The 27,441-nt window shown below is 34.5% G+C and overlaps 1 protein-coding gene across 1 annotated transcript in view; it reads left to right on the top strand.

The window, feature by feature from the left end:
* Nucleotides 1-27,441, top strand: part of LOC150102631 (transcriptional adapter 2-beta-like) — a 348,460-nt gene that overhangs the window by 202,480 nt on the left and 118,539 nt on the right. Inside the window, exons 11-13 of the mRNA XM_090398716.1 lie at nucleotides 3,991-4,064; nucleotides 8,220-8,291; nucleotides 26,166-26,227. Of these exons, the coding sequence (XP_090254842.1) occupies nucleotides 3,991-4,064; nucleotides 8,220-8,291; nucleotides 26,166-26,227 (208 nt within the window). The remainder of the gene's footprint in view (nucleotides 1-3,990; nucleotides 4,065-8,219; nucleotides 8,292-26,165; nucleotides 26,228-27,441) is intronic.

Here is a 27,441-nt window from a genome sequence, read left to right as displayed (position 1 = left end):
TCATATAGGAAAAGGCTATCAATTTTCCTTTTTTACCAATCTCATATAGATGAACAACCAAAAGATCAATTGAAACTAAGTACAAAGATGACTGATACCCAAGTGATTAGCCTTATCTGAGTTTAACGGCCTTGAGTTGGCCTTCTCTGCCTGGAATTGCTCTTTAGTCATCCCTGCAATTGACTATAAGACTACATTGAATTAAGAGGATGGAACAATTTAAAAAAACCTTCATAGCAAGAACAGACAGAATTTTATCTCCTAGAATGCTTCTTTCTAAATACAAAATTCATCTGACCAAACAATAAAATTTCCACAATACAATATTATAGAGCATTTGGATGTCATATTGCTGGTTTTCAAATCCATGTTTCTTTCTAACCTTCCATAAATGGTATTTTAATTCATTAATTATAAAAAATCTAAATACTCTTCCCATTGCTGACAGGTGGTGGGTACTGCAAAAAAATAACCTGTTCTGCTGTAAGTAATAGAATGCGAAACATTACATCTGTTCCAAATACACAGGGCAAGAGGGAAGCTGTAGGATGCATGTTTTATTGTTTCCAATCGGTAACAGATTTGATATCCAATGTTCAAGTACCTCCATTTGATGGTATTGACTGGAAGCTTGCCATATGCAATTCTCCAAGCAAGATCCCTCCTCTTAGGGTATCCTTGTAACTTCAATAAGTTATGAAACAAAATATTGTTGTCAGTACCCAACTGTGGAAGTTCATAGCGAAAGAAATTAAAGATTTCTTTATACCAAATTTTACTTTTTTTAATGGAAAGAATGTCAATGCCAGAGTGTTGTAGCAGTCTTAGAGTTAAGCACAAAGTGTTGTAGTATTCAGGAACAATCTCAGCTTTTGGACCTTTATAATTCATTTATTCCAAACAGACTGGATGCCCAAATCCATCATGCTTCTTTTATAGCTGAAGAAATTCTTTTTTAACTTCTTGGTATTGGCTGGACCAAAAAAATCGCACAGGCCTACTATATACTTGCTTCTCTTCAACTTCTGTGATGTCTTTAATATTTATTATATATAATTGAGCAGGAAAGATTGTGGTTTTGAGTACTATGGCTTTCGAAGAAAAGGAAAGTGGCCCTATTTTGCAGTCTTCTAAGGTTTCAGAGTTCTTATATATAAGTTCTTGAACTGGTAATATTGGGTAAGTGGAGAAGGGAATTCCAAGTATAATGAGGGATTCTCTCTTAGGGGTTAGTCCAAAAGGAATGCTTCCAAGATCCCACTTTCCAAAAATTTTAAATTTTGTCTTTTCTGCATTAGTAGTTAATTCATTGATCTTGTGGAATCTTTCCAAATCCCAAAATAGATATATATGGAATCATTATCTTCTAAAGTGCCTACTATATCATCAGCATGAGCTAATATACCTTATTTTCCTTCATATTTGAAGGAACTGTTATTCCTCTCACAGCATATGTATTGTCGACTTCCTGTAAGAAAGGTTCAAGAACCAATGCAAAGAGCAGTGGACTAAGAGGGCAACCTTTCTTGACACCTTTTTGAATTTTGACTGGGTTTGGCAGGAAGCAGGTAGTAGAATTGACACATGTTCCTTTGATAACGGATAGCAGCTTTTTACTACACCAATTTGCGGGAGGATGTGGAACAGAAAGGGATGCTTGACATTATCAAATGCTTCATTTGATAATGTCAAGCATCAAATTCAGTCAGGTCTACTGATAGTACTTCCATCGACTGCTTTTTTTGTATTAATTAAGCAGATTAGATCACATAGTGGAAGATGAAATTCTACTGCTCGGGCTGGAACCCATTTTGTACCTGTTCAGTTGTTATACTAGGTTCATTATTGGTAATTTCAACTGATGTTATTCTGTCTATATTTAACTGGGAAAGTGGCTCCTGCAGATCTGGAATTTTGGGGCTAATTTCTATGTGATTTGGTCATGCACTTTTTGTGATTTTACCAAGTGTACTTTGTTTAAAAGCACCACCTTTACTAGACTGAATTGGACCTCTTCATTATGCTTCTCTGATATATATACGATGCTCTAATTGACTCTACCAGTGCTCCCACTCTTTCAGCGAAAGTTCTAAAAGGACAGGTGTTAATGCATTAACGCAGTGTTCAGAATGTTCACATTTCTAACAGGGTTTAAGACACTGATTAGCGATATGTCCAATCTCCATGCAGTTGAAACATTTAGATTTGGGGCAGTTACCACCCAAGTGATCATATGAAGCACAACGCAGGCACTGCCCTTGTACTCTGGGATAGTTTACCATAACTCAGGTTGTACCGATATCGAAAAAATTTCATATGGGCATCTTCATATCCATTGTGGAGGTGACATCACCAGAAAACCAGTTTGGATCTTCACTTAATAAACCCTTTCATATGTTACTAATCTTTCCCCATTTTGAGAATGTCTGTATAAGAATTTCATTACTGTTCTCTATATATTCCATCAGAAATCTTTTGATTTTTACTGTTTTTACCAGGCTCCTGACCATTACAGGAATAACTGTGCTGCCTTTGAAAGTAAAACCCTGTAATAGTTTGTCCTTGTTTCCACATCTTTAACTGCTGCAATTAAATATTTCCCTCTGCTATATGGTGAAAGAATGAATCTTATTGGCACCAACTATCTCTTTTAAAACCTTAGTCACCCATCTTGCTTCACATCTTGGAATTTCAATTTCTAGAGTTCGCACCCATCCAGGAATTGGTACCATTATCTCATGTGGGGAAAAAGACTGTTGAGCTCATAAGTGGGAGCCAGACCCAGAAATGATACGAAGGTTGAAGTAATGCAAAAGTCATATTTCCATATACAAGTAGTCCAAAGGTATCACACCTTATTACTAAAATACTCTGGATTAGAGAAGGATGTTGAAAGTTTTTCCACTTGATTATATTATAAATTAAAAATGCCAAGAAGTTATATTCTTGGTTTCATCCTTTATCCAAGTGTAATCAAACAAAGTTTGTATGTGAAGTAACCTCACATGGTTTTCACATTTGAATTATGACTAGATTTATCTCTCCTATTATATAGTAGATGAAATATATACATGTTATTAAAATTTAATTACTGTGGTATACGTGTGAATTTTTAGTTCTCTCTCCCTGATTTGTTACTTTCATTCCTAATGCACTTATCGTATATAAAATCTGCCTGTTATGATAATTTACAGATAACTGAGCCACTGTATCTTACAAAGTAATTATTTTCATTTAAATAGCTACCATATTTATGTAATTCACCAGCACATACTTATTTGATTATCTTTTCGTGATTCCTCCATTAGATTTCTTTGCATTTCATATGATTAGCATAATCTTTACATGTGACAATTTTCACATGCAGTCAGTCCATCCTGCCTCAAATTCTGATTCTTTGGACTAGCATTACTTTCCTCTTCCTGTCAATAAAAAAAATTATGAACTCTAACCTTAATATAAGTGCAGTATTAAAGTTATTTAAAATGTAATTTTTATATCATAACAAATATTAAATTGTAAACTCAAAGGAAAGAGAAGACCTAGTAGAGTGCTATAAAAAAGATAATTTTAGATTAAAGAAGAATACTAGAACAAATCAAAAGGTACCTATCTGTGAACTTGCTCAGCTTCTTCCATTTAAATTACAGTGTGATACCTAATCAGGAATTAATAATGGGTAAATCCTATAATAACTGCAATAGTTATAATAAATGCTTAATTTATTACAAGCATCTTTTTGCAAGGGAGTATTGAGCATTACTTAGTAAATGAAAAGTAAAGCTTCATTATGAGAGTGGGTAACATTAAGTTTCAAGTAGATCAAAAACTGAGAGGGACTCGTTTGTATCTTTTTATTGAAAATTTAGTAATATGATTATTTTTTTCATCATAACCACAAAAACAACAGCTATAATTATTTGAACACCTAATGTGTTGCCAGTTATCATATGATTAATTTTAATTGTTTTTAATTACTTGATTTTACAGAAGTTTTCCAGATAAAGTATTTTGCCAGATACAGAAAGCAGCACATTATGATCAGTTTTCTGCAAACATATGCAGTGAGTGTTGTTTTGTGTTTAATTTGAAAAGTTAATTTTAATAATTAAATGTGACAATATATAGTTTTTTTTGCTTTCTTTTCATTATGTAGCTATATGTAACATTGCCAGTATTTATTAATGTCACTTTTTTTTTTCATTAACTGCCTTGCCATACCTCATGGAAAATTTCATTGAAACTTGGGTGTGAAGGTCCAGTTTTTGTCTCATGCTCTTAAAATATGCTCTTTCTTTGAACTGGCACCTTTTTGGAAACCATGGCTTTGGATACTGGATGGGAATTTTGGACGGAATGGGAAATGAAGACCCTCATTCCAACATGGATAATTTGTGTCTCTCAGTCACAGCAGGTATCAGGATCTGGAGAATGAAAACAGTAATTTGACTGAGAAGATGAGTAGTAAAAGTCTCAGAAATCCCACTTGCCATTGTCGTGCCAAAGGATATTATGTGTGAATGGCTGAGGGGAGGGTATTCCACTTTGTATGCTGTAATGATCTGAATTTCCAATAGGAAAAGTCAACTCAATTATGTGTAGGAGAACTAATTAAGAATAAGTCCATAGTACTGGATGAGTGGAAAGGTTTGTCAAGTATCCTGGTTAGGAATTGAACAGTTTGCTTTAGGTTGTTACTTATAGCAGATAGCTTTGCATCTCTTCCTGCATGTCATTGGAACTGGAATAAGGAAGCCAGTTAGAGTTGTGTATATGTGCATTGAAGTCCCCAAAGTTGATTTTTAATCATCTTGTCCTCTTTGAACTCTTTTTACCTTGCTTGATTTTCTGCAGTCCAACTACCCCTAACAGTTGGACTGTAGAAAATCAAGCAGGATAAGAGTTCAAAGAGGTCAGAATGTTTTTCAGAATTGGAGAAGCAGTAGAGACAACAAATGAATGATACATAATGAAGCAAAAAAAACTTATGCCACAGGAGGACAAAAAGAGGATTCAAGATTAGGCATCCTTTGGTAAGAAACTGAGATCATACAAAAGCACATTTACCACCCTTGTAACAGAAGGAATTATACAAGGTGTAGTTTGGAAGTTAAGATGGCATAATTTAGGATTTGGCCAAAAACAGATCAGATTGGACAACAGTGGACATCATTTAAATTGATATTTTTGCCACAAATATTGAAATGAATGCAAATTTTTTAAGGGATTTATAAGTTTTAAAATTATTACTTTTTTGATGAGGGTTGGTTTGTTTTATTTTCACTGCAGTGACACTTAATAAGTTGTCATGATGGTGTTTAAGCTGAAGAGAAAAAGCAGAGGAGCATGTAGTGGAAGGGAGTACTCTTAGACATGTTTCCCATACAGAGAGCATCTGGTCTCTACGTTACCGCTACATGCCCCCCCCCCCCCCAGCACAATCTGGCAGCATAGATAGTAGATTATGTACTGCTGATATGGAAGCCACCTAAATTCATAACCACCAGATCCTGATACTATCTAGTGGCTGGCATACTTAACTGTCATCCTGCCATCTACCTGTAGTTTGGTATGATATTATACTGCAAGAAATTCATTATAGCATCTATTATAACAAACTATTTGTTATCCCTTTGAGTTTGCTATCACTAGTTTCAACCCTGTATGCTCTCTGGCAGCTAACTTGCAGAACTGTCTACCTATTTATAGTTAGGTATGATGTAATGCCAAAAGAAATTCATTATAACAAACTATTTGTTGTCATTATAAGTTTGCTATGGTGAGAATTGACTTTGTTTTGATTTTAAATAAAATTAAAAAATTTTAATTTCACTGTATATTTAATGATCTCATTTTTTTATATTTTATATATTGGCCAGTTATATATATATATATATATATATATATATTGTGGAATCAACAGAAATTGTTCTCAATCCAATCTATCTTAATACTAACTTTAGCTATAGCCTATCTAATTGTCACTCTTCAGCTATCCAAGTTTGGCATACACAAAATGCTGGACGAACATGCCCAACAATACTTATAGCATCCAAAATTGCTTCAAATGTCAGCAGTACATTTGCAATTATAGCAAAAGTTCGGACACCCTGCTCTAGAGACAACATGTAGTTGTCTCTAGAGCAGGGTGTCCGAACTTTTTCAAGTCACTTCAGTCCTCTAGTAAGTAGGGTGATGGTTTCAGACTGAGCATTGAAATTTATTTGCTGCCAAAAAATATTCACTGATGCATCCTTGTAGTAAGATTCAAATCCATATAGCCTGTTGAATGGAGATGGTATCCACTTGGCTAACCAGGTTGGCATACATTGAGTGGCACCCCCATTTACCCAAAGGAATAGACTGAATTTGTCTGGTCATGGAAGAGATTCCCCAAGATTCTAAAAGTGTTCCATTGAGATCCTGGTCCATGCAGGTTCATTCATTTCTCAGAGTGGATTTGGTGGATTTCTCTAAGGAACAAGTTGCTCTACTTTATTTCATAGATGCTCAGATTAGTTGAGATCCTGTGACTGAACTGGCCAATGAATTATGGTAACATCATCTTTAGTTGTTGGGACCCATTATTCATGACCTATTTTACAGATTGGCTTTTGCAGATAAAGTGCGAGCTTGAAGGATGCATGTTAAATTAACTTTCATAGCTTACACATGTAACAAAAATTATATAGAATTTTATTCAAAAACTCCAGCATGTTTCATCCAACATTATGTGGACATTGTCAGGGAGACAGACTGTTAACTACATTTAAAACATGAGTCAAATAATGAGTCATAAATTATGAATAGGAAATCATGAAAATTTGCTTAGATAAAAAGATAATTTAAAAAAATTATTAATTTAAAAAAAACTTATAAACAATTAATAGTGATCACTATTAATTAAGATGATCGAATTTGAACATTTTTGGAATCCTGCATGCCTGACTTTGCTTCTCACTAGGCACAAAGTTCTTTGGAACTAGACAAAACTTCTTCATTCCAGCAAGTTCAAATTCAGTCATCTTTTCCTCAAAACATGTGAAATGCTACAAAAGCATCCAAACCTGAACTAATCAAGCTGCATGCCAATATCCAAGTTTTGGTAAGTGAACACTACTAATGGTTCATAAGTTTTTAATTAGTAATTATTTTAAATTATTTTTTTATCTACACAACTTTCTACAATTGTTTCTTTGAACTCTAATAGTGTGATACTGTATACTTCAGCTGCAATTAAGACAGGAGATAATATATGAATGATTTATGACTCTTTATTGTGATGCATGTTTTGAATGTAGTTGGTGGTCTGTCTTCCTGATGATGATGTCCATGTTGGATGAAATATATTGGAAGTTTTGAATGAAATTTATATAATTTTTGTTACATATGTAAACTGTGAAAGTTATTTTAATACGTCTAATGCACATGTTCCATTAAAACTATTTATGAAAGAGATATATATGATTCTCAGAAATGTTCAAGTAGGCTGTGACATTTAGATATTACTCCATTGATATCAGAGTATATAATGTCATCATCAGTTTCCTGATATGTGCCCTCAAGGGGCATGAGGCTACTATTACAACACTACATGATTAATTTTACTTTATTATTAATCTTCTATTAACAATTTTCCTCCAAACTAGTTTATTGCATTTCATCACTCCAATATTGTTGTATCTAACATTTTGTTCTTCTAAGGCACATCTGACTGAATCGTTCCACTCAGACCAAGATCTGGGCAGATTGATTCCTTCATCTGGATCTTTTTTCCTGCCATCAGGAAAAAAGATCCAGATGACCTAAGTTTAAGTGGTCAGTGTTATAAAACACTGACCACTTAAACTTAGGTGCTTGTTTTCAGCTGTTACATTGTGTCAACTATCATATTGTGCTCATTCACTTAGTTTTTACTATTGTCCTATTATAACATTGAACTGTGCACATAACAATACATTATCCCTCAGTATTAGTTATACTATACAATTACCCATGTACAATACATTATCTCTTGGTTCCTACTTGATATAGCTAGGAATAGACACATGATGCTGTCTCTGAAGTGGATTTTACTGGATGATCAGGTGGATCTAATAATCTGGCCACTCAGTGTTATTAATAAATTTTATATAAATCTCACTGAGTTTCTATAGAAAGTTTCTACAGATCATGCCACCATATGAGTTTGATAAAATATCTTTGTGTCTTTTTAACAGAAACAAAAGAACTCAGAACAAGAATAAAAGAACTAATTCGGTATCGACGGAATGGTCTTACTAGGCTTGAAGGTATAAAACAGAGAATACTATACTTTAAAATTTAACTGAAATAATTTTTTTGTATTTTTAGTATATTTTACTGACATATATATTTTATTAATGTTTTACCTGAGAGTCTACTATGAAACAAATATGAAACTATTTTTCTTAGTAGACTCATGTTTGCTGCAACTTGATTTAAAATTTTAGATTTTTATCTAATATCTCTTTAGCCTGTTGTATCATATATGCCAAGCACAAAACTTTTGTGGATCAAGATATTTGTAAATTTTCAAGTTCATAATCCAGCTTTAAAGTTGTTGTAAAAGCTTTGGACACAAAGATACAGTTAGTTCTTTTTATGTATAGATTTTGATTTTTTATGTTAACACATTCATGTTAGTGAGAGATAAAAACTCACACTGCAAACTTGTTCTTCTGGTAGGAAGAGAGAAATTTCCTGTTTGCATATAGGCTGACATGCCACATATTGTGACAAGTTCGGCATAGAAAGGAAAAGGAACTAGTTTTTTTTTAAGATATATTAGAAAACATTAATTAAGGACAATGCTGTATTTGATTAGGATATTTGAATTACTAAAAGGTATTATTAATATTATGTGCATCAACAGTAATGAAACACGTGAGACTGGCAAATATAAGGGCAAGAGAGATAACAGGTGTGAATACAAATACCTTCATTATTGACAAATGAATTGTTAATAATTTAATATTATATTAAATGGTATATAAAATAATATAAAAAATTTATATTATAAAACCAGCATATTATAATCACCAAAGCGGATAAGGGGAACGCCACTGTGGTACTCAATCATAATGACTACACAGGTAAGCTTAAGGCTTTACTATTAGATCGAGCTACTTGCCTCCCCATTGAATACAATCCCACCAACTCACAAATTAGAAAACTCTATAGGCTCCTTAAGAAGGTCACTTCTTAGCCTGTGGAGATTACTAACAGACTAAAACCATATAACTCTAGACCCCCCCCCCGTCCGTATACATGGCTCCCAAAAATACATAAAGAAAATGTGCCATTACATCCCATAGTGGATGGCATTGATTCTCCCACTTACAAACTAGCTAAATATTTAGCCAAAGCGCTCTCACACTATACTGACAACATGCCATCACACATAAAAAAACTCAGCCCACTTCAAAGCCAGTATAGAAAACCTTACACTCCAACATAATGACATAATGGTCAGTTTTGACGTCTCCTCTTTATTTACAAATGTCCCCCTCAAAGAAACCTTAGAGCTAATCCAAGCTAAATTTCCTCCCGATATCTCAGCCCTATTTCAGTTCACAATGAACTCAGGCTAATTTCGTTTGGCAGGAAAAATTCTACAAACAGATAGAGGGGACAGCCATGAGTTCACCACTTTCCCCACCCTTGGCCAACTTCTTTATGGAGACTTTTGAAGAGAAAGCCTTAAACTCTGCCCCATAAAAACCTACCATATGGCTTCGCTACGTTGATGATGTGTTCGCTATTTGATCACATAGCCCGGATACACTCCTCTCCTTCTTAACACACTTAAACAACGAACACCCTAGAATCAAGTTCACCCTGGAAAAAGAGAAAAACAATAGTCTCCCCTTCCTAGACACACTAGTCACCCACCAACCTGATGGAACCTTGGTTTTCTCAGTTTATAGAAAACCCACCCATACAGGTAGATACATTCACCAACAATCCCCCTCCCCCCCTCACAACAATATGGAGTTATTAAGACACTATTCAACAGGGCAAAACTAATCTGTTGAAATGACCAAGCCCTAACTACTGAACTAAATCACATCCTTAACACTTTCTCAGCCAATGGCAGCCCTCTCAAAAAATACTAAAACCAGTTATCCACAACCCACCTCCCCCCCCCCTTTCACAAAGAAAGATTACTCTAAATCCATCACCATTCCCTACATCTGAGGCACCTCGGAAAAAAATCAACAAAATCCTAAAAAACCATGACTTGACCTCTTGTTACAGACCATATAGAAAATTGGCATCCCTTATCTGCTCCACTAAAGACCAACCACTTCCGCTAGACCTACCTGGTGTATACCAGGTCCCTTGCAGCTATAAATTGTCCTACGTTGGCCAAACAGGCAGGACAGCAAATATCAGAATCTCAGAACACAAGGACTACATCCAATTTCACCAGTACAGCCACTCTGGGCTTGCTGACCATGCTCTGGATACTCGCCACAGAATAAGGTGGAAGAAAGCCACAGTAATACACCGCAGTAAGTTCAAATACGAAAGACTATTCATGGAATCAGCCTCAGCCCTTAGGAAGATGCCAAACCTTAACAAATGTGGATGCATGAGACTGCCCCAACTTTGGGAAACATATATCAGAAGAACTGCGGCCCAAAGGCCAAGAACACCTAATATAGCCCGCCTAGGGGCACCATCAAGACTTTAGGAAAACGGTAGCTTCCTCGCTTCATTTCTCATTTGCTGTTATGTAGTACTTGCGTGCACATGTCTTTATCTTAAGTTCCCATGAAGATTGCAACGTGACTGCCGAAATATCGGAAAGTATGTATTAAAGTTGATTTAATTTATATTTCTAGTGTACGCTGTCAATTCCTTAAGTATTTAGTTATCATATAAAACTAGCAACTTATTATGTCTAATAAGTTGCTGATGGAGTGGAGTGAATTATATGTGATCCTGTAGGGGAGTGACTTATGTGAGGATACTGAAAAGTTTTGATAAACACCTAGAACAATAATGATATTAAAAAGCAACTGATATAACCACAGGAAAGAACATATCTTAAAAACCTTTAACTTCCATGTTTCATCAAGTTGTAATAATTTGTTCTTTTTCTTTTAGAATATATGAGAAGACATAAAATTGATTAATTTTGGTTCTAGGTGTTTATCAAAACTTTTCAGACCCGCCCTCATAATGTTTGGTAGGGTTTGTTTTATTTCAGTTCAAGAAGACATGTCAGAGGTTTTGAAGAAATTTGAAGACACAGAGGTGCAGGCTGTCATCAAGTTTTTTCATGCTGCAAGAAAAGTCCGCAACTTAGATTCACCAAACTTTGTGTGAAACTTTAGGGGACTGTACCCCAGCATATCCAACAGTTTCCAGATGTCCCCACATCAGGAAGACCTTCCACAGTGATTACACCTGAAAACATTTATGCAGAGCATGCCATGATCCTTGAAGAAAGATTAATACAAATCAAAAACACTGCAAAGACTCTGGGTATATCCAGGGAGTGAGTTGGGGTTATTATCCACCAACATCTGGACATGCAAAAGCTCAAAGTTAGTGGGTCCCCAAATGTTTGAGTGTTGACCAACAGATAGAATGTATGCTGTCATCTCAAGGACTTTTGGGTCATTTTGAAAAATCAGGTGAAAATCTTTTGGCTCGTATTGCGACTGTAGATGAAACATGGCTTCATCACTGTGACTCAGAGACCAAACAACAGTCAATGGCATGGAGACACAATGGTTCTCCACAGCCAAAGAAGTTTCTAGCCCAAAAGTCAGCAGGGAAGGTTCTTGTTATTGTATTTTGGGATATGGATGGTGTAATCCTTACCAAGTACCTCAATAAAGATGAAACTGTTATAGCAACAGTTTATTCAACAGCTTTGAAGGAGGTACTGAAGGAAAAACGTTGTGGAAAACTGAGCAGAGGCATGTTGCTTTTGCATGACAATGCACCTGCTCATGAAACCCCAACAGACAATACAGAACTTGGGCTTTCAATGTCTGCCTCACCCATTTTATTTGCCAGACCTTGCCCAATCTGACTATTTCCTATTCACAAATTTAAAGAAACACTTGAAAGGAACAAGTGTTTCAGTTTTTCTTGAAAGGAACAAATTTACCATAGATGATGAAGTCATATCTCCAACTGAGGACTGGTTTGTGCAACAAGGGAAAGACTTTTTTCTCAGAGGACTGCAAATGATGCAGCAGCATTGTAACAAGTGTATAACGCTTCATGGGGAAAATGTAGAATAATGTGTAAGTTACATGGTTCTGCCTCAATTTCTTCATGGTAATTATCACAACTTTTCAGTATGCCCTCATATGAGGAGAGGGAAAGAGATTTGTTTGCAAAATATGAACAACTAACTGATAATAAACATTGGCTGCTGAATTGGTAGCTCAGTAAATAACTATAGAGTAGGGCTATTCCAATAAACTAACAGTTTTGATCAGGTGATTTATTTAGGAATGTGTGCATGTGGTAGGACTATATGTGGACTGATGAAGAAGCAAATCATGTCCAATTTGTTGTGCTTGTTATGTGTATATATTTCTATGGTTTATATATATTTCACTTTGTTTTCAAAGAATTTTCTTTTTTTATATATCTTGTATATGCTAGTATTTATTGGAGATCAACGGATGCAATTCACTTCTTATAATACATAGAAGGATTCATTTTTATTTTTTTTCTTCATCTATAAAAAATAAAAATGAAAATTTTTATTTTTTATAGATGAATTTTTACTTACTACATCTATCCTTCTGAAGAATAGGATTTAAATGCTCCTGTAGTATGAAAAACATCCCATCCTTGCAGACACTATACTGCAAAAAAAAAAATCTTTTTATTGCATTACTAAATGCAGTACAGAAGAAACATTTAAAGTCTATGTACTATATTTAGCAACAATTAGTATAATTAGAGATACTCGGAATAAAAATGACCCTTCATAATGAAAAGTGCATCCCATTCTACAGACAGTAAGCTGCATTCATACAAGCAAAGTTTTATCATAGCCCCAAACTCGGTATCTAATTAAAATTTTTTGTCCTAACATCCTCTTTCAAATTTTCATTTGCAGAAAATATGTGATAACACCAGTTTATAATGCAGTTGTTGGGTGCAGAAAGCAAATGATTGATATAATGCAAATTTTCTAAAGCAAATAAAGACACGATGTATGCATATATATACGCTACTTGAAATCAGTTTGAATTACATTTGAAATTTTCGATATCATTAAGACAGTTTACAAATAAAATTCTATCCAAAAAGTTGCAACTCACATACCAAAAGTTGGTAAAATTGTTCTCCTTTGTTGTGGAAGGGACATACATACAGTAAAGTGAGTTCCTGCCATCAGTGCAACATGTGCAGAACACTCCCTTGTGTGAATGTGTTAATCCCACACATGAAAAGCTGAAGCATCATAAACCCTCTTTAGCATGCAGCATGTAGACAGAATTTGAACAGAGAAGGAACTTAGTGATACTTTTTAATAGCTTCTGGGGAAGATTGTAATTCTTTGGACAACACTATGTGAGGAAGGTTGCTCTATAGCAGTGCTTCCCAGAGTTCTGGATGTCAGGGGCCCCCTTTAGAAAAATTAAAATATTTCACCCCCCCCTCGAAAAAAAATCATAATATAGACATATATTATTATAATATTTGTTGTATTTATATTCAATACAAAACATACACAGTGGATATTGCAAAAATCAAATGCAAATATTACATTTTTAGCATCTTACATACACATTTGACATGGCACATTATCTCATATTTTTATATATATAAATAGATATATCGTTATTGTACATTTGCAGTACAAGCACATGAAACGTAAAATGATTAGTAATAAAACAAGAATTAAAAATATAAAAGAAGTTTAATAACAATTTAATGTGATGGATGTGTTTCAATACCAATATACCACACCAATATCTGGTGAAATATTTGAAACTGCAATTCTTAAATTTCTGCTTTGAAATGAAGCTTATACGAATAAGCATATATTTACTAATATTCATTAAGCGCTGAAATACGCAGGAAGCAAAATTTGTGAACATGCACCAATGTGTGATTTTTTTTCCATTAAAATATAAAAAATAACAAAAAATAAATAATAAAAATTAAATACGTTTCTTTTAAGATAAAAAAAAATCTACTCAGTCTTAAAAGATTTTAAATTTGTTTTCATTATCTCACGGCCCCCTCAACAAAACCTATGGCCCCAAGGGAGCTGCGGCCCACAGTTTGGGAAGCGCTGCTCCAGGACAGAGGTAAATGAAAGATGAGAAGAAGTTCTGTTGTCTTATTGACAACAGAACTTCTTGTTGACATTTGTCAACACTGAAGTTCTTCCTGATAATTTTGATGAGGAATTCAGAGGTCTGAGTGTACTGTCTAGCTGCTATGAGCATGAATATTTAGATAATTATATTTTTCATTATGATCTTAACACTGAATGACAAATATCGCAATAATGAACTAATTATATTCATTATGCTTGATGGATCTGTCTTTTATAGATCACTATCTTCTATACTCTGTCTCAAGATAGTGAAGCATTTGCCTATAAATGTGTTTATTGTCCACCTCGATATAGAGGTTGATGATGGGTCATTATCAGGAAAACATACATATGCACAGGACAGATACGTAATAATACACAAAATTAAGCTAAATCTAAGTGCTTTGCTAATTGTTTTCATTAGCCTGATCTTTGGTAATAAAATAAAATTACATTAAAAAAAAATTAAAAAAAAAAAAAAAATATATATATATATATATATATATATATATATATAAAAATAAATATTAATTAATTAATAAATAAAATAATATTTTGTACATAATAAGTATAATAATATACAGATGATTAAAAAAATTACAGTGGAACTACATCAGACACATCTCTATAGTCTTTCTTATCTTAAGATTCTGCCATCTTGCTTTTGATGCTGTATAGGTTGCAGATTGGTCCTCAAGATTCTTGGAATTACTAATCCATCATTCTTGTTGAGATTAGGATTATATTTCAGTATCTCACAAGCTTCCTTGAATTTTCTTTCAAATTAGGCTTTGGTGCAGTGTAGGGACTTTTGCCTTTCCAGTTGATTCTGTGACATGTTTGAAGTGCATGCTGGCATCTTTTACCATAGTGAAGGAATTTAATGTGGTATTTGTGTTTGTCTTTTCTTGTTGGAATGGTACTTCCTGTTTTCCCCATGCAGGGTAGGTTGCAGATGCACTAAACTTTGAATGAGCGAAGTATACTTTTTAAATTTGCAGGAGGCTTGAAAGTTGCCTTGATGTTGTATTTATGTAGTGATCTATCAATTTTTTTCTAATATTCCCCATACCATATTTAATGTATGGTATGGTTATGGCATTCTTGTAATTTTTTTTGCTTTTCATGATATTATTTTCTTTTCTAGACAAACTTGTCATACGTCCCTCAGGTTGCCTTTCCTTCATGGTCTACTGCAAACCTACACACACACACAGGCCAATTTACATACACAAAAATTTATACTACCATCCAGCACAAAAACTAGGAGGTCATCAGCATCCTCAAATGCTGATGACCCCCTATAAATGCGTTTATTGTCCACCTCGATATAGAAGTGGACAATATAGAGCCTTAACAATTTGCTCCAATGAGCAGGTGCTGAAGAAGGAATTTGAAATTATTAGCCAAATGTTCATATAAAATGGCTACAACAACAACAACAAAAAAAAAGTTCACAAGATCCTCTACAATAATATAAATGTGTTTAGACTTATATTTTGGTTATGCATATTAATTTTTGAAGTTTTAATGGGCTTTTCACAAAGCATGTAAAACAAGCACTTTATTGGTCTGCAGTTATTGAAGCATTTTCAAGATTAGAAATAATGTGATCACAAAGACAAACAGCACAGATTGAATAATAGCATGAAATTTCATGCTAGTATGTGGCACTTGCTGGCCACACCTTCTGCTTACAATTTCTGGTTACTGTTTTTGACATTATCCCAAACCTTGGTAACTTTTTACAGCCAAATTTATTTAAATTAGGAATACTCTGTAAAGCATGTATACTGAACTGAAAGGAAAATATTGGCAATAAAGTACTTGCCATTCAATCTTCAAAGTACTTTATTTAAAATTTGTACTTGTTAGAACTTGGAATTCCACCTGGGATGCTTTTCAGCTAAAGGTATGTTAGTTATTCTCATGTAGAGGTAGTAAGATTTTCCCTACTGGAAACGATCTTTTCATCCCACACAAAGGGAAACTACTTTGACAAACCATCACATATCATTAGGTTTATATATACTTTACTTTAGTTCATTTACTTGGGCACATTGAGCCTAATAGACTCAATGCACCCAAGTAAATGAGCTAGTAAAGGTAAAATGAGATGAAGTGATATATAACAATAAAAGGAAAAAATAAAAATTAGAAGCAAGATCACAAATCTGAAAAGTGAGAAAGAAAAACTTAAGAGACTTCATTTAGCAAAGAAATCTCTGAATGAATAAAAATGTTTAATATAAATATTTTTATAATAAACATTATATATAAATATTTTTATATTAAATATAAACAAGGTTGAATTGCCTCCAGTTCGCTTCTTGGAGGCCTGAAGCAATTATCACATGTTTGGTTTTGCTATGGTTCTGTTTGTTGTTGTTTTGTGCCATCCAGTTGTTTTCGACTCTTGGTGATATTGTGAACAAAGGCTCTCCATCCCACTAGGAATCTTATCCTTTCTTTCAGCAATTGTAAGTTCAAGTTGATAAATTCTTTTATATTGTCCATCCAACTCTTTTGCAGTCTTCTCTACTTCTCATTCCCTCAATCTTACCTGAACATAACTGCCTTTTCCAATGATTCATCAGTTCACATATGTCCTAAGTGCATCAACTTCTGTTTAGCATCGCCTCCAAGGAGCATTCTATCTTTACACTCTTTAAAAACTTTCTTGTTGGTCATTCTTGCAGTCCATGGTATTCTTAATAGTCTCCTCGATGTCTATTATTCTAATGAATCAATTTACTTTGTCTTTCTTTTTAATAATACATACAAATAATACTCTTTCAAACTTTCTTATTGGTCATTCTTGTAGTCCATGGGATTCTTAATAGTCTCCTCCATGTCTATAATTCAAATGAATCGATTCACTTTCTATTTCTTAATAATATAGCTTTCACATCCATACACTACTGGAAGTACCATTGCTTTGAATTCTAACTTTCATGATCTATCTTTCATAATTTTTGTCAGATTTAACATACTTTTTTTTTTTTTTTTCTCATGACTATCCTTCTTTTTAATTTCATCTTCACATTTACCATCATTTCCGATTCTGAAGCCCAGTAAATCCCAACCTTCAATGATTTGTATTTTATCTCCCTGTATTGTAAATTCATTTAAATTGTCAGAAACCATCAACTTTTGTTTTGCTAATGTTTAAATTAAGCCCAATAGGATCAGCCACTCAAGATCTTACTTAGTTTCTGCTATGAGGGTTGTATCATTTGCATATCTTGAATTATTTATTTTTTTTGCCACCAATCTTAATTCCAGCTGGGTCTTTGTCGAAGTTAGCCATTTTCAAAATATATTCACTATAAATATTAAAAAGATAGTGTGATGATATACAACCCTGCTGCATCCCTTTTTTACACTTGAACACTGTTTCTCCAAAGACTGTTTTTACTGAAGCTTCTTGGTTATCATACAGCTCTCTTATCTTATCACAACACAACTGATCCTGACACATAAGATTCTGCATTAAACATTTTTTCATAGGAAGGGATGGACACTGGCTGTCTATACTCTCAAAATGAGTTGAGAAGGAAGCCAGACAAAAGTGAGGCTGCAACCTCTTGGAAATTGGATACATATCCCAAGCCAAAAGAATAGGAAAATATTTATAATGGAACTGTTGTGGATTCTGGAAAAATATCAATGATATCAAGGTCTTCTGCAGAGACATTTGAAACCCAGTGAGTTCTCCCCCACATACCTTAAGGCAGGGGTTCCCAACTTTTTTGTTTCCTAGAGCACATTCTAAAATACCGATAGGGCGATGGGCACCATCTATTTTTTCAAACAAATTTTTTTGAATTCGTTTGTTAAATGAATACATACAAAGTTTACATTATAATCAAATGTTTTATTACTTAAAAGTTTACATTATATAAAAATTTAAATATATATATATATATATGTAAGTTAGTGTTATCTTTGGCATTGCATTTCATTGGCCAGTGCTTCATAATTAGGAGAATATGATGATATTCCAGTTCTTAAACTGGAATGAACAACTTCGAATGCATGTCTACTTTACATTGTATGCGTTTAATACTCGTCATGTGTCATTAACGCATGCATCATATAGCATGCCACGAATTGTTGCGTGATTATTTCAAACTATACGGCACATAGTTGAACAGCGGCAGGCGCCAATGTGCCCACGGGCATAGGGTTGGGAACCCCTGCCTTAAGGCATTTCACTGTTATTCATAAGGGCAGAACTGAAATTGGGCCTGCTCATGGAGGAGTTGCTATCCCAGTGGACAACCATACTCCTTTTCTTTGTGTCTAGCTTAACACTACTCTGGAAGTGGGCCATCTGCCGTTCAGTGGGATCCTTATTACAATATTTTCCATTTATTTACCATTGGGTACAGAGTTAACACAACAGATGATACTCTACCTTGATCATCTCATATTGTGATACCTTAGCCCATACTAATGAGTGACTTTAATGGACACGGTATTCTGTGGGGCTAGCAGCAACATGAATTGGCAAGGCCAGATTGTTGTGCTAATGCTTGACAATAACGATCTCTGTTCTCCACCACCAATAATTGCACAGTACATTCTTTCATGTGCCTACCTGATCATATATTGTATAGATTTTACAATCTTCTCCTTTGCCATTCTTACACTGCTTATGCGGGGATGTTGAAGAGAATATTTATGGACGTGATCATTTCCCTATGTTTTGCACTATATCTTCCCAGGAGGATATGGTGTAAAACAGAAACCATGCTCTCAAACATGAACTCCCACATGGCTAATCTGATTGGCATACATTTTCTCTTCTTACGCACTTTAATGCTTAGACAGTCAGCCAAACATCTATCAGTGTAGCAGTGAACTCTGAGTGAAATGCCAAGCCAAAAAGAAAAGGAAAAAAAAAAAAGATTGAGACAGAGCATGGGGTATATTTCATAGATAACTTACTACATCAAATTTCTCAGCTTTAAATGTGCTCATAAATATTACATTAGACATCAGAGTCAAAACCAATCTTAGATTCAGTTTATGGGATAAAATTCATAAAATGAAGGGTATGTATAGAATACCCTAGTTGTCCACTTTGGAACATAATGGATGTGTAGTCGCTGATTTGAAACAATTGCAGATGCCTGGAGAAAGCTTTGCAACAGCTTCTTATCCTCCTGAATTTTGATATGAAAAAAAGAACAAGAGAAACAGCTGCTCAACTCCTCTGCAAATTGGTTAGAGGCATACAGTGAGCTATTAATGAAAAAAACTATAAATAGCACTTTTACTCTCTCATGTCAACACCATAGGGCCCTGATAACATCCACGATGAGATGATAAAAATCTTCCAGTTTTTAGTGAAGAGATTCTGGTATGGTTTGTATATTTTGGCTGGTTGTAATGTGACTTTTTTTAATGTGATTAGTTTATGAGGGAGATTCTCTTTTGTCACAGGGTCACTGTTACTGTTTGTGTGAGTCTTCAAGTTTAATTGGATGGAAGGATATTATTATTATTACGGGCAACTCCAAGGAGTCCTTAGACTCATTGAGGGAGGCCCTAATCATGTCAAGAACAACTATTCGACATTCACACAGTATCCATCATACTTCGCCTTGAACTCATTCACAGTCATGGCACCCAGAACAGACTCTGGCAGCTTATTCCACTCATTCACCACTCTCCAAATAAAAAACCTAGCTCTAACCGCACTCTTGCCCAGCTTCCATGTATGGCCCCTAGTCCTCCCACCACCAGTCCTATTCTCGAAAATATCTTCTGAATTAATCTTATAGAAACCTTCAGTAATTTGAATGTCTCAATCATATCACCCATTTTCCGCCTATCAACCAATTTCTGCAACCCACAAATCTTCAACCTGTTCTCATATAGTAGGGATGTATAGTGAACATGACATCCAGAAACCAGTCTCCATATCATAACATGGCCTCAACATTGTCCCTCACATACAACTACTCAGACTCTCTCTCCAAGGTATAATGTGGCAGTGGGATTATGCACAAGTTGATCGGGAAGCCTCCTGACTCATTTCTGACAGGTTTGGGGCTGCAGCACCACTGTTTTAACTGATGTACCCTTGATGAGGAGTTTATTGGTCTCTAAGTATGTTTGTCATGACCTTGATGGGGTATCACTCAGACTACATGAAGAAGAGAAGGGGGACGGAGGAACAGAAACCAGAATCCCTACCCTGGAGACCAAGCATTTCATTTGCCACTTCAGACCTCCAATAAGCTGAATGGTGGTATTACACTGGGTGATAAAGAACATCTACACCTAGTGTCTAGTTGGCATTTCCCCCAACTTAGGGAAATCCCTTTGTAGCAGGAATACTCAGTGATTTTACCAGAGACCCTTTTGTGGAAACAGGCCACACTGTGGGAAGGTGGGGATTGACTTGACTGGAGAGGTCATATATTGCACATTCCTGCCAATTATTGGTTGGCCATACTGAATATATTTTGTAACTCTTTTTCTTTTAGTAATGGTAGCCTGTCCTGTTTGTCTAAATGACTGGATCCCACATTGATGGGGATACTACTAACTATTATAATAATGGAATTAACTCACTTAAATTATTCTTTATTCGTAGAATTTTCACCTGAGTATCACAGGCATCATCAGTACAGGTACAAGGCTAATTAAACAATAATTGTTATATTCACAAAGCGCCACCTAAGTAGCTAAGGTTAAATTTCCTAAATTTATTTAATTATTATTGGGGATACTATAGACACTTGGGAAGGAGATCTTGGTGGTCCTTAATTTGTCTGAGGAAAGTGAGCCCAATTTATCTATTGTACCTTTGGTATAAGGTAAGAATATGGTGTATATATTACACCATATTCTGGTTGTTGCATGTGTGTGTGTGGGGGGGGGGTTCTTTTTTAAAAGTGTAGTGAGTTTTTTTTTTTTTTTTTTTTTGTAAAAAAAAACAAACAAGCAGAGTCTGCTACAAATGCATCTTTCCTGAGGACAAAACTTGCTTTTCCCTGGAGGCTAAAGTTTTGAAAATTCTAGTTTTATGGGCAGGATGGTGATGTGAAGTGGCATATACATGTCTTTCCTGTGTGTGTGTGTGTGTGTGTGTGTGTGTGTGGTGGTGCTTCTGATAGACTGAACAGAGCCCCCTTCTTTTTCCTCTTCAACAGTAAAAGTGATTCAGGGGTGGATATTGTGGAGGGTTGTAAAATGCAAATTCCTGCAAAGTTCCTGTAGCCATGTGGTGCAAATGGCAAAGACATTTTCTATATACTCCTACCACATTATGGGCTTGAATGGGGGGGGGGGGGAATGAATTAAGTGCCATTGCTTCAATGGATTCTATTTATAAGTTAGCAGTAGGAGAGGGGTGAAAGTGGCGAGCCCATTGCTACATCTTCAGTTTGTTTGAAGAGCTGGTTATTCCAGCTAAAATGCCCACATTTATGACAATGCTTAAAGAGTATGCAAATATCAGAGGGGAATATTTTGGAATATTCCCCTCTGATACTACATACTAAGCAATTCTTTCCCTCTAATGGGAGGTTTTGTATAGCAGTTTTAAAGTGAGTGGAGTTTTTAACGTAAGATGTCTTACCGATGTGCTTGTGAAGTTTGGATGCCAAATGTTTAGCAAGTTTATAGGTATGGCAATTTATGACATCAATGATACGGAGTAGCAGAACTTCAAGTTTGTGGACCTAAGGCAGCCTATGTGTGGATAAAATATTTTGAATTTGGACAAAGTTTCTGTTGGCCAGCTTGTAATACTGTTTAAAAGACTTATGGTTTTGTTTATCAATTATGTGGGATTCTTTGGGAATGTATGTTGACGTATCAAATAGTAAATTTTTTATTTTGTTGTTGTAATCATCTGTGTTAAGGATCATCATGGCATTTCCTTTGTCTTCTTTTAATATTCCTATGCTATTGTTCAGTTTTAGTTTTCTTAAGGCTAACTTTTCTCCTTTGGATTGGTGCATTTTGGAGGATATGTGTTTTTTTTTTTGCAAGGTTGAGGTTACTGATAACATCAGCTTAGTCTTGCAATAGTCTTTTGATAGTGAATTCTTTGTTTGCCATGATCATTGAGGGTTTATTTTGTGAAATTGAAGTCTTTGCTTAAAATTTTTGTCACTGTGGGATTCAATAATTCATACTAATAGGACAGACTGCCATTTACAAGAAGAAAAGGATAAAAATTTTATTCTGTATGACCAACCAGAAAGAGGACTAGCCCAATGTGCCTTAGATGAAGATCATTTCATCAGGTGGAAATAAACAAAGCTAGTGATCCCAGGTTAAATCACTCTTTAAATCACAGAAACTGTTCCCAGAAGGCAGTTCATGTGCTACAAAAATGATGGTGTAATTCTGCATAAATTTTTGTACTTTCCCCCATCAGCAATAATCACTGTAGAGAGCACCACTGTTGCCTTCCATGCATGCAACCATTCTTGTTTTGGAGGTTATTGTAATTCTAGTTCCATTGAGTGTGTATCTTAAAAATGTCTTTGATAATGCTAGCTTTAGCTGGCAAAATGTCAGGTTGTAAATATTTAATTTAGTTATTAAATTAGTTATTTCATTCTTATCTTTACATAGTTCATTCCAGAAATTTCAACATAACGAACTAATGGAGTAGTTTATGAACATTCAGCTCCACTTGTGGATGCTTGCCAGTTAAGCACTGATTACCAAGATTATTCAAAATTTTTTCTTGTACTTGGAAAGGTTTGAAGAACTTTGAGTTACTCTTGGGATTTCCACTTGTTTAGTAGTCTACTAAACAAGTGGATAAAAAATAAACTACTAGCTTATTTTTTATCCTTTCTAATAATGGGTGGCTGGCTTCCTCTCATCATATTTCGTTACTAATGCCAGAATACCATACAACTGTGTACTATCACTCGCCTCCTTCCTCTATACAAAAATGACTTTCTCTTGTGACCTTAACTTCTATCAATAATTTTGTTAACAGTACATTCTATTATTCCTTGTTGTTTGACAAATCTTGCATTGCATTATGAAATAAGTGCTTACAATTCTTGAACATTAAAAATTTTTAAGATTTCCAAAACCAATGCTGTAAATGATATTCCATGCCATTCTTCATTGGGCTAGGACAGTTTCAGTGCTACTAGAACACAGTCTACCTGTCTCCTACACAGAGATCTTGCTGCACTTCTTGTTATCTTTGATAATGTTCAAATCTCCAGATGGTTAATTTTCCTTATTGTGCTGATATACCTCTCATGATATACACCTTCCATCTTCCTAAACACCTTCAATTTTATATTATTGCCATCACATTTGGTGTAGTATACCAAAAACTCGAGGGAAAGAACCTAGTGATTTTTTTTAAACAGCTCAAAATTGTATTCTTTGGGGAACACTATATAGGGAAGGACTCCTCAAGAGGATGAGAAGTTAGTTCAAATAGCAGCTGCTTGTCTTTTAGCAAGTTTAGAGGGAAGTGAATAGAATTCATAGAGAAGCACCAACAAAAATGCCTACATAAGAGACATGACAAGATAGTAACAATGTTTGCAAGAAACTCATTGGAGTGAGTTTATGTAAAAGAGATCTCATCAGTAAATGAACTAATCTCTTCTGGATAGGATTATAACTTACAAGAAAGTTTTTCTTCCTTGTAGTGGATTGGAGAAGAAGTGCTTCTTCTCCACTCCACTGTGTGTGTGTGTGTGTGTGTGTGTGTGTGTGTGTGTGTGTGTGTGTGTGTGTGTAACCAATGTTTGGTCACACACACACTTTAAGGCTGTCACACATTAATGAATTTAACAACCAGGTTAACTATGAAAATAATTTGGCCACATATTTTTTCATCTAAAAAAAGCCAAACCAAACACCGTTCTAAAAAATGTTAACAATTTAGTGTGTGAGCAAGTGGTTGAAAGTGTGTGTATCGTGGAGTGGAGAAGAAGCACTTCTTCTCCACTCCACTACAAGAAAGAAAAACTTTCTTGTAAGTTATAATCCTATCCAGAAGAGATTAGTTCATTTACTGATGAGATCTCTCTTACATAAGCTCACTCCAATGAGTTTGTTGCAAACGTTGTTATCCTGTGATGTTTCTTACTATGTAGACATTTTTGTTGGTGCTTCTCTACAAACAGTTCTATTCACTTCCCTCTAAACTTGTTAAAAAACAAGCAGCTACTAGTAAGTAGCTATTTGAACTAACTTCTCATCCTCTTGAGAAGTCCTCTCCTATATAGTGTTCCCCGAGGAATATAATTTTGAGCTGTTTAAAAAAAATCACTAGGTTCTTTCCCTCAAGTTTTTGGTATACTACACCAAATGTGATAGCAATAATATAAAATTGAAGGTGTTTAGGATTTGTATATAGTTAGCACCTGTATAGATAAGATGGAAGGTATCTGGGTTATGGCCCTTCCACCATGTGCATTGCATTATGGGATACTAAGGCAACTGATGGGAAGTTACTTCGCATGCAAACTTTGCTTGCTCTTACACTTGGATAAAGGATGAAACCAAGAATATAATTTGTTGGCATCTTTAATTTATAGTATAACCAACTAAAAAAAAAATAAATAAATAAATAAATAAAAAAAAAAACGTTCAACATAAACACAAGTTCCTTGGTGTTTTTTTTTTTTTTTTTTTTTTTATAAATAATTTCACAAATGTTTATAGTACACTCTTACCGTTTTGATTCATGGAATTTGACAGTGACATTGAAAAGATTTCTGTAATGTGATCCTAATACTTTAAAAGAAAAATATAAGGAAGGAATAATAAATTAAATGTAATGCATGCAATGATTCACAAACAAAAAGTTCTTGAAGAGAATTCATAGAGCCTAAATCAAACAATAAGGAGGGAAGAAATAATAGATAAATGCATAATACTTCAGAATGTTACTTTTCAGTATTATTACAAATATTCTGATATTCTGACAACTTATTTGTCAGAGTTTATATTCTTTGACCTTATAAAAATCAACATATTTGTTTCCTGATATATATATGACCCACACGTAAAAGGTTACCAGACTCGCAGCACATCAGCGCCGTGAATTCGTGTCAAGATACTGTAATAGTCTGATTACACAGTTAAGCATACATCATTTCTAGCTCAAATTTAGCAATTTCTTTCCAAATTATACTCTTCTATCTGGTTTGTTATTGTTAGATCATATTATCAACCATATCGAACAGCCTGTTCACCAAATGGATAGCATACCTGATTTGCATCCAATTGTCTATGGATTCAAATTCCAATTAATCAAATATTATGATTTAAGTAGTATTAAGTAGTAGTAGTAGTAGTAGTATTATCTAAGTAGCAGCTAGCATCAACTGAATTGTCAGTTAAAGATTCTAGCACAAAATTTACAACTAGCTGAATGCTAACATTAATCCAGATAGCTTTTAAAAATATATATAAAAGGAGGTAAGGATAATAAAAATTAAATTAGCGTTAGTTTCTTAAGTACAATTTTGAGTGCTAGCTGATTGCTGAAAAATTTAAGAAGTATATTTTGCAAGTGTGTATGTGTGTGTGTGAACACTGGTTAGTTAGAAAAGGAAATACTACTTGAGCACCAAGAACTATCTAATGACATAATGCATGATAAAGCAATACTTGATATATTAAATCACTTGTCAGTTGATAAGATTGGTAGTGATGATATGTAACTCCTTTGTTGGTAATCTTGCAAGTCCGAATAAACCATAAAAATGTTATATCTTAAACTAAGTTAATTCCTTATTTATATCCCTATATATACTTAACCAGAGATACCAATATTTCTTTTCTTAATACAGTTTATGCATTTTATATTCTATTACAGAATGTGATGAATTTGAAACAGCAAGAGTCAAGCGAGAAAAGAAAAAAGAAAATAAAAAATATGTGAGTCCTTAAAGTTTTGATATAAAAATAATGTTTGTAAAATGACAGTAACTGAAATATACTAAAATTACTGTAATATGTGTGTATTTATATTGATTGTCAAAGTTTTATTTATATTCCTGTTTGTCATGATTTTAGCTGTTGTTTTTTCTCAGTTAGCACTCATTTTATTTTATTTTTCTCCCTACTGCTTTCTTTTCAGTATTTCTGAAAATTTTATATAGAAAAAATCTTATTTTTTTCCTCTCATTGTCCTCATTATATCTTTATTAATAACACGAAATTATGATGATGAGATTAATAAGACCGATAATGATGGATCATAAGGAGGACTATTCAAGTACACTTTTTTTACTTATTTATTTTGTTTTTAATGATGACCCCTCACACATGCAATGTCTCAGGACTTATAACACTACAGTGCCATGTGTGGGCAGGTGATTAAGGGGGGAAGAGGTAACCTGTTGATTTATTTCTTAAAGAGTTGGTGGTTGTATTCAATGGAAGACACAATATGGAAGAGACTGTTCCAAAGAATAGAGGTGGATGGAATGAAGGAAAATTATTAGAAATTTGTTCCATATGTTTGGAGTTGGACAAAGTATGAGTGTTGGCCAGTGACTGCTCATTTCTTATATGGTTAGAAGAAAGTGGAGGAATGGAAGTGTCCATGAAAGTAGCTGTGAAAAAAAGGCACACACAGTGCAGAAACAGAGCACTTATGGAAAAGTGACTGAAGGGAGTCTGTAAGGAAAGGGTTATCTTTTAAGTAGATTGTCCTATTCTGAATATCATCAAGAATTCTTAGGGAGGTCTTGGGTGCACCACCTCAAATGTGGGAACAATATTCCAAGGTAAGATGAGGCTTATAAAGTGTTAGGAGCTTAGAGGAAGAGAAATAATGTCTTGAACAGAAAAGAACACCAAGCGTTTTAGAGGCTGAGGAGGCAATGTATGTAATATGTTTGTGCCAGGATAAATTGGATATGACAGTCAACCCAAAAAGAGATCTTAAAGGGAAATTGGACATCAAAAGTAAGAGGAGCGAAGTAGGATCTCTCTTGTGGGTAATAAGGCAAGCCTTAGTTTTTATGGCATTGACCTTTACTATGTTATCTTCACCCCATTTAAGGATGTTGAGGAGATCGGGTCATTTTTTAAGTCATTGGTTATGGAAAGAAGTGTATAGTGTGACTCTGTCGCGAATTGTGCTA

The sequence above is a fragment of the Typopeltis vanoorti genome, chromosome 10 (assembly GCF_054136105.1).
Source record: "Typopeltis vanoorti isolate ZY-2024b chromosome 10, IOZ_Tvanoo_1.0, whole genome shotgun sequence".
NCBI lineage: Eukaryota > Metazoa > Arthropoda > Arachnida > Uropygi > Thelyphonidae > Typopeltis > Typopeltis vanoorti.
Note: the sequence above shows the minus strand (reverse complement) of the source record. Positions and strands in the feature narration are given on the sequence as shown.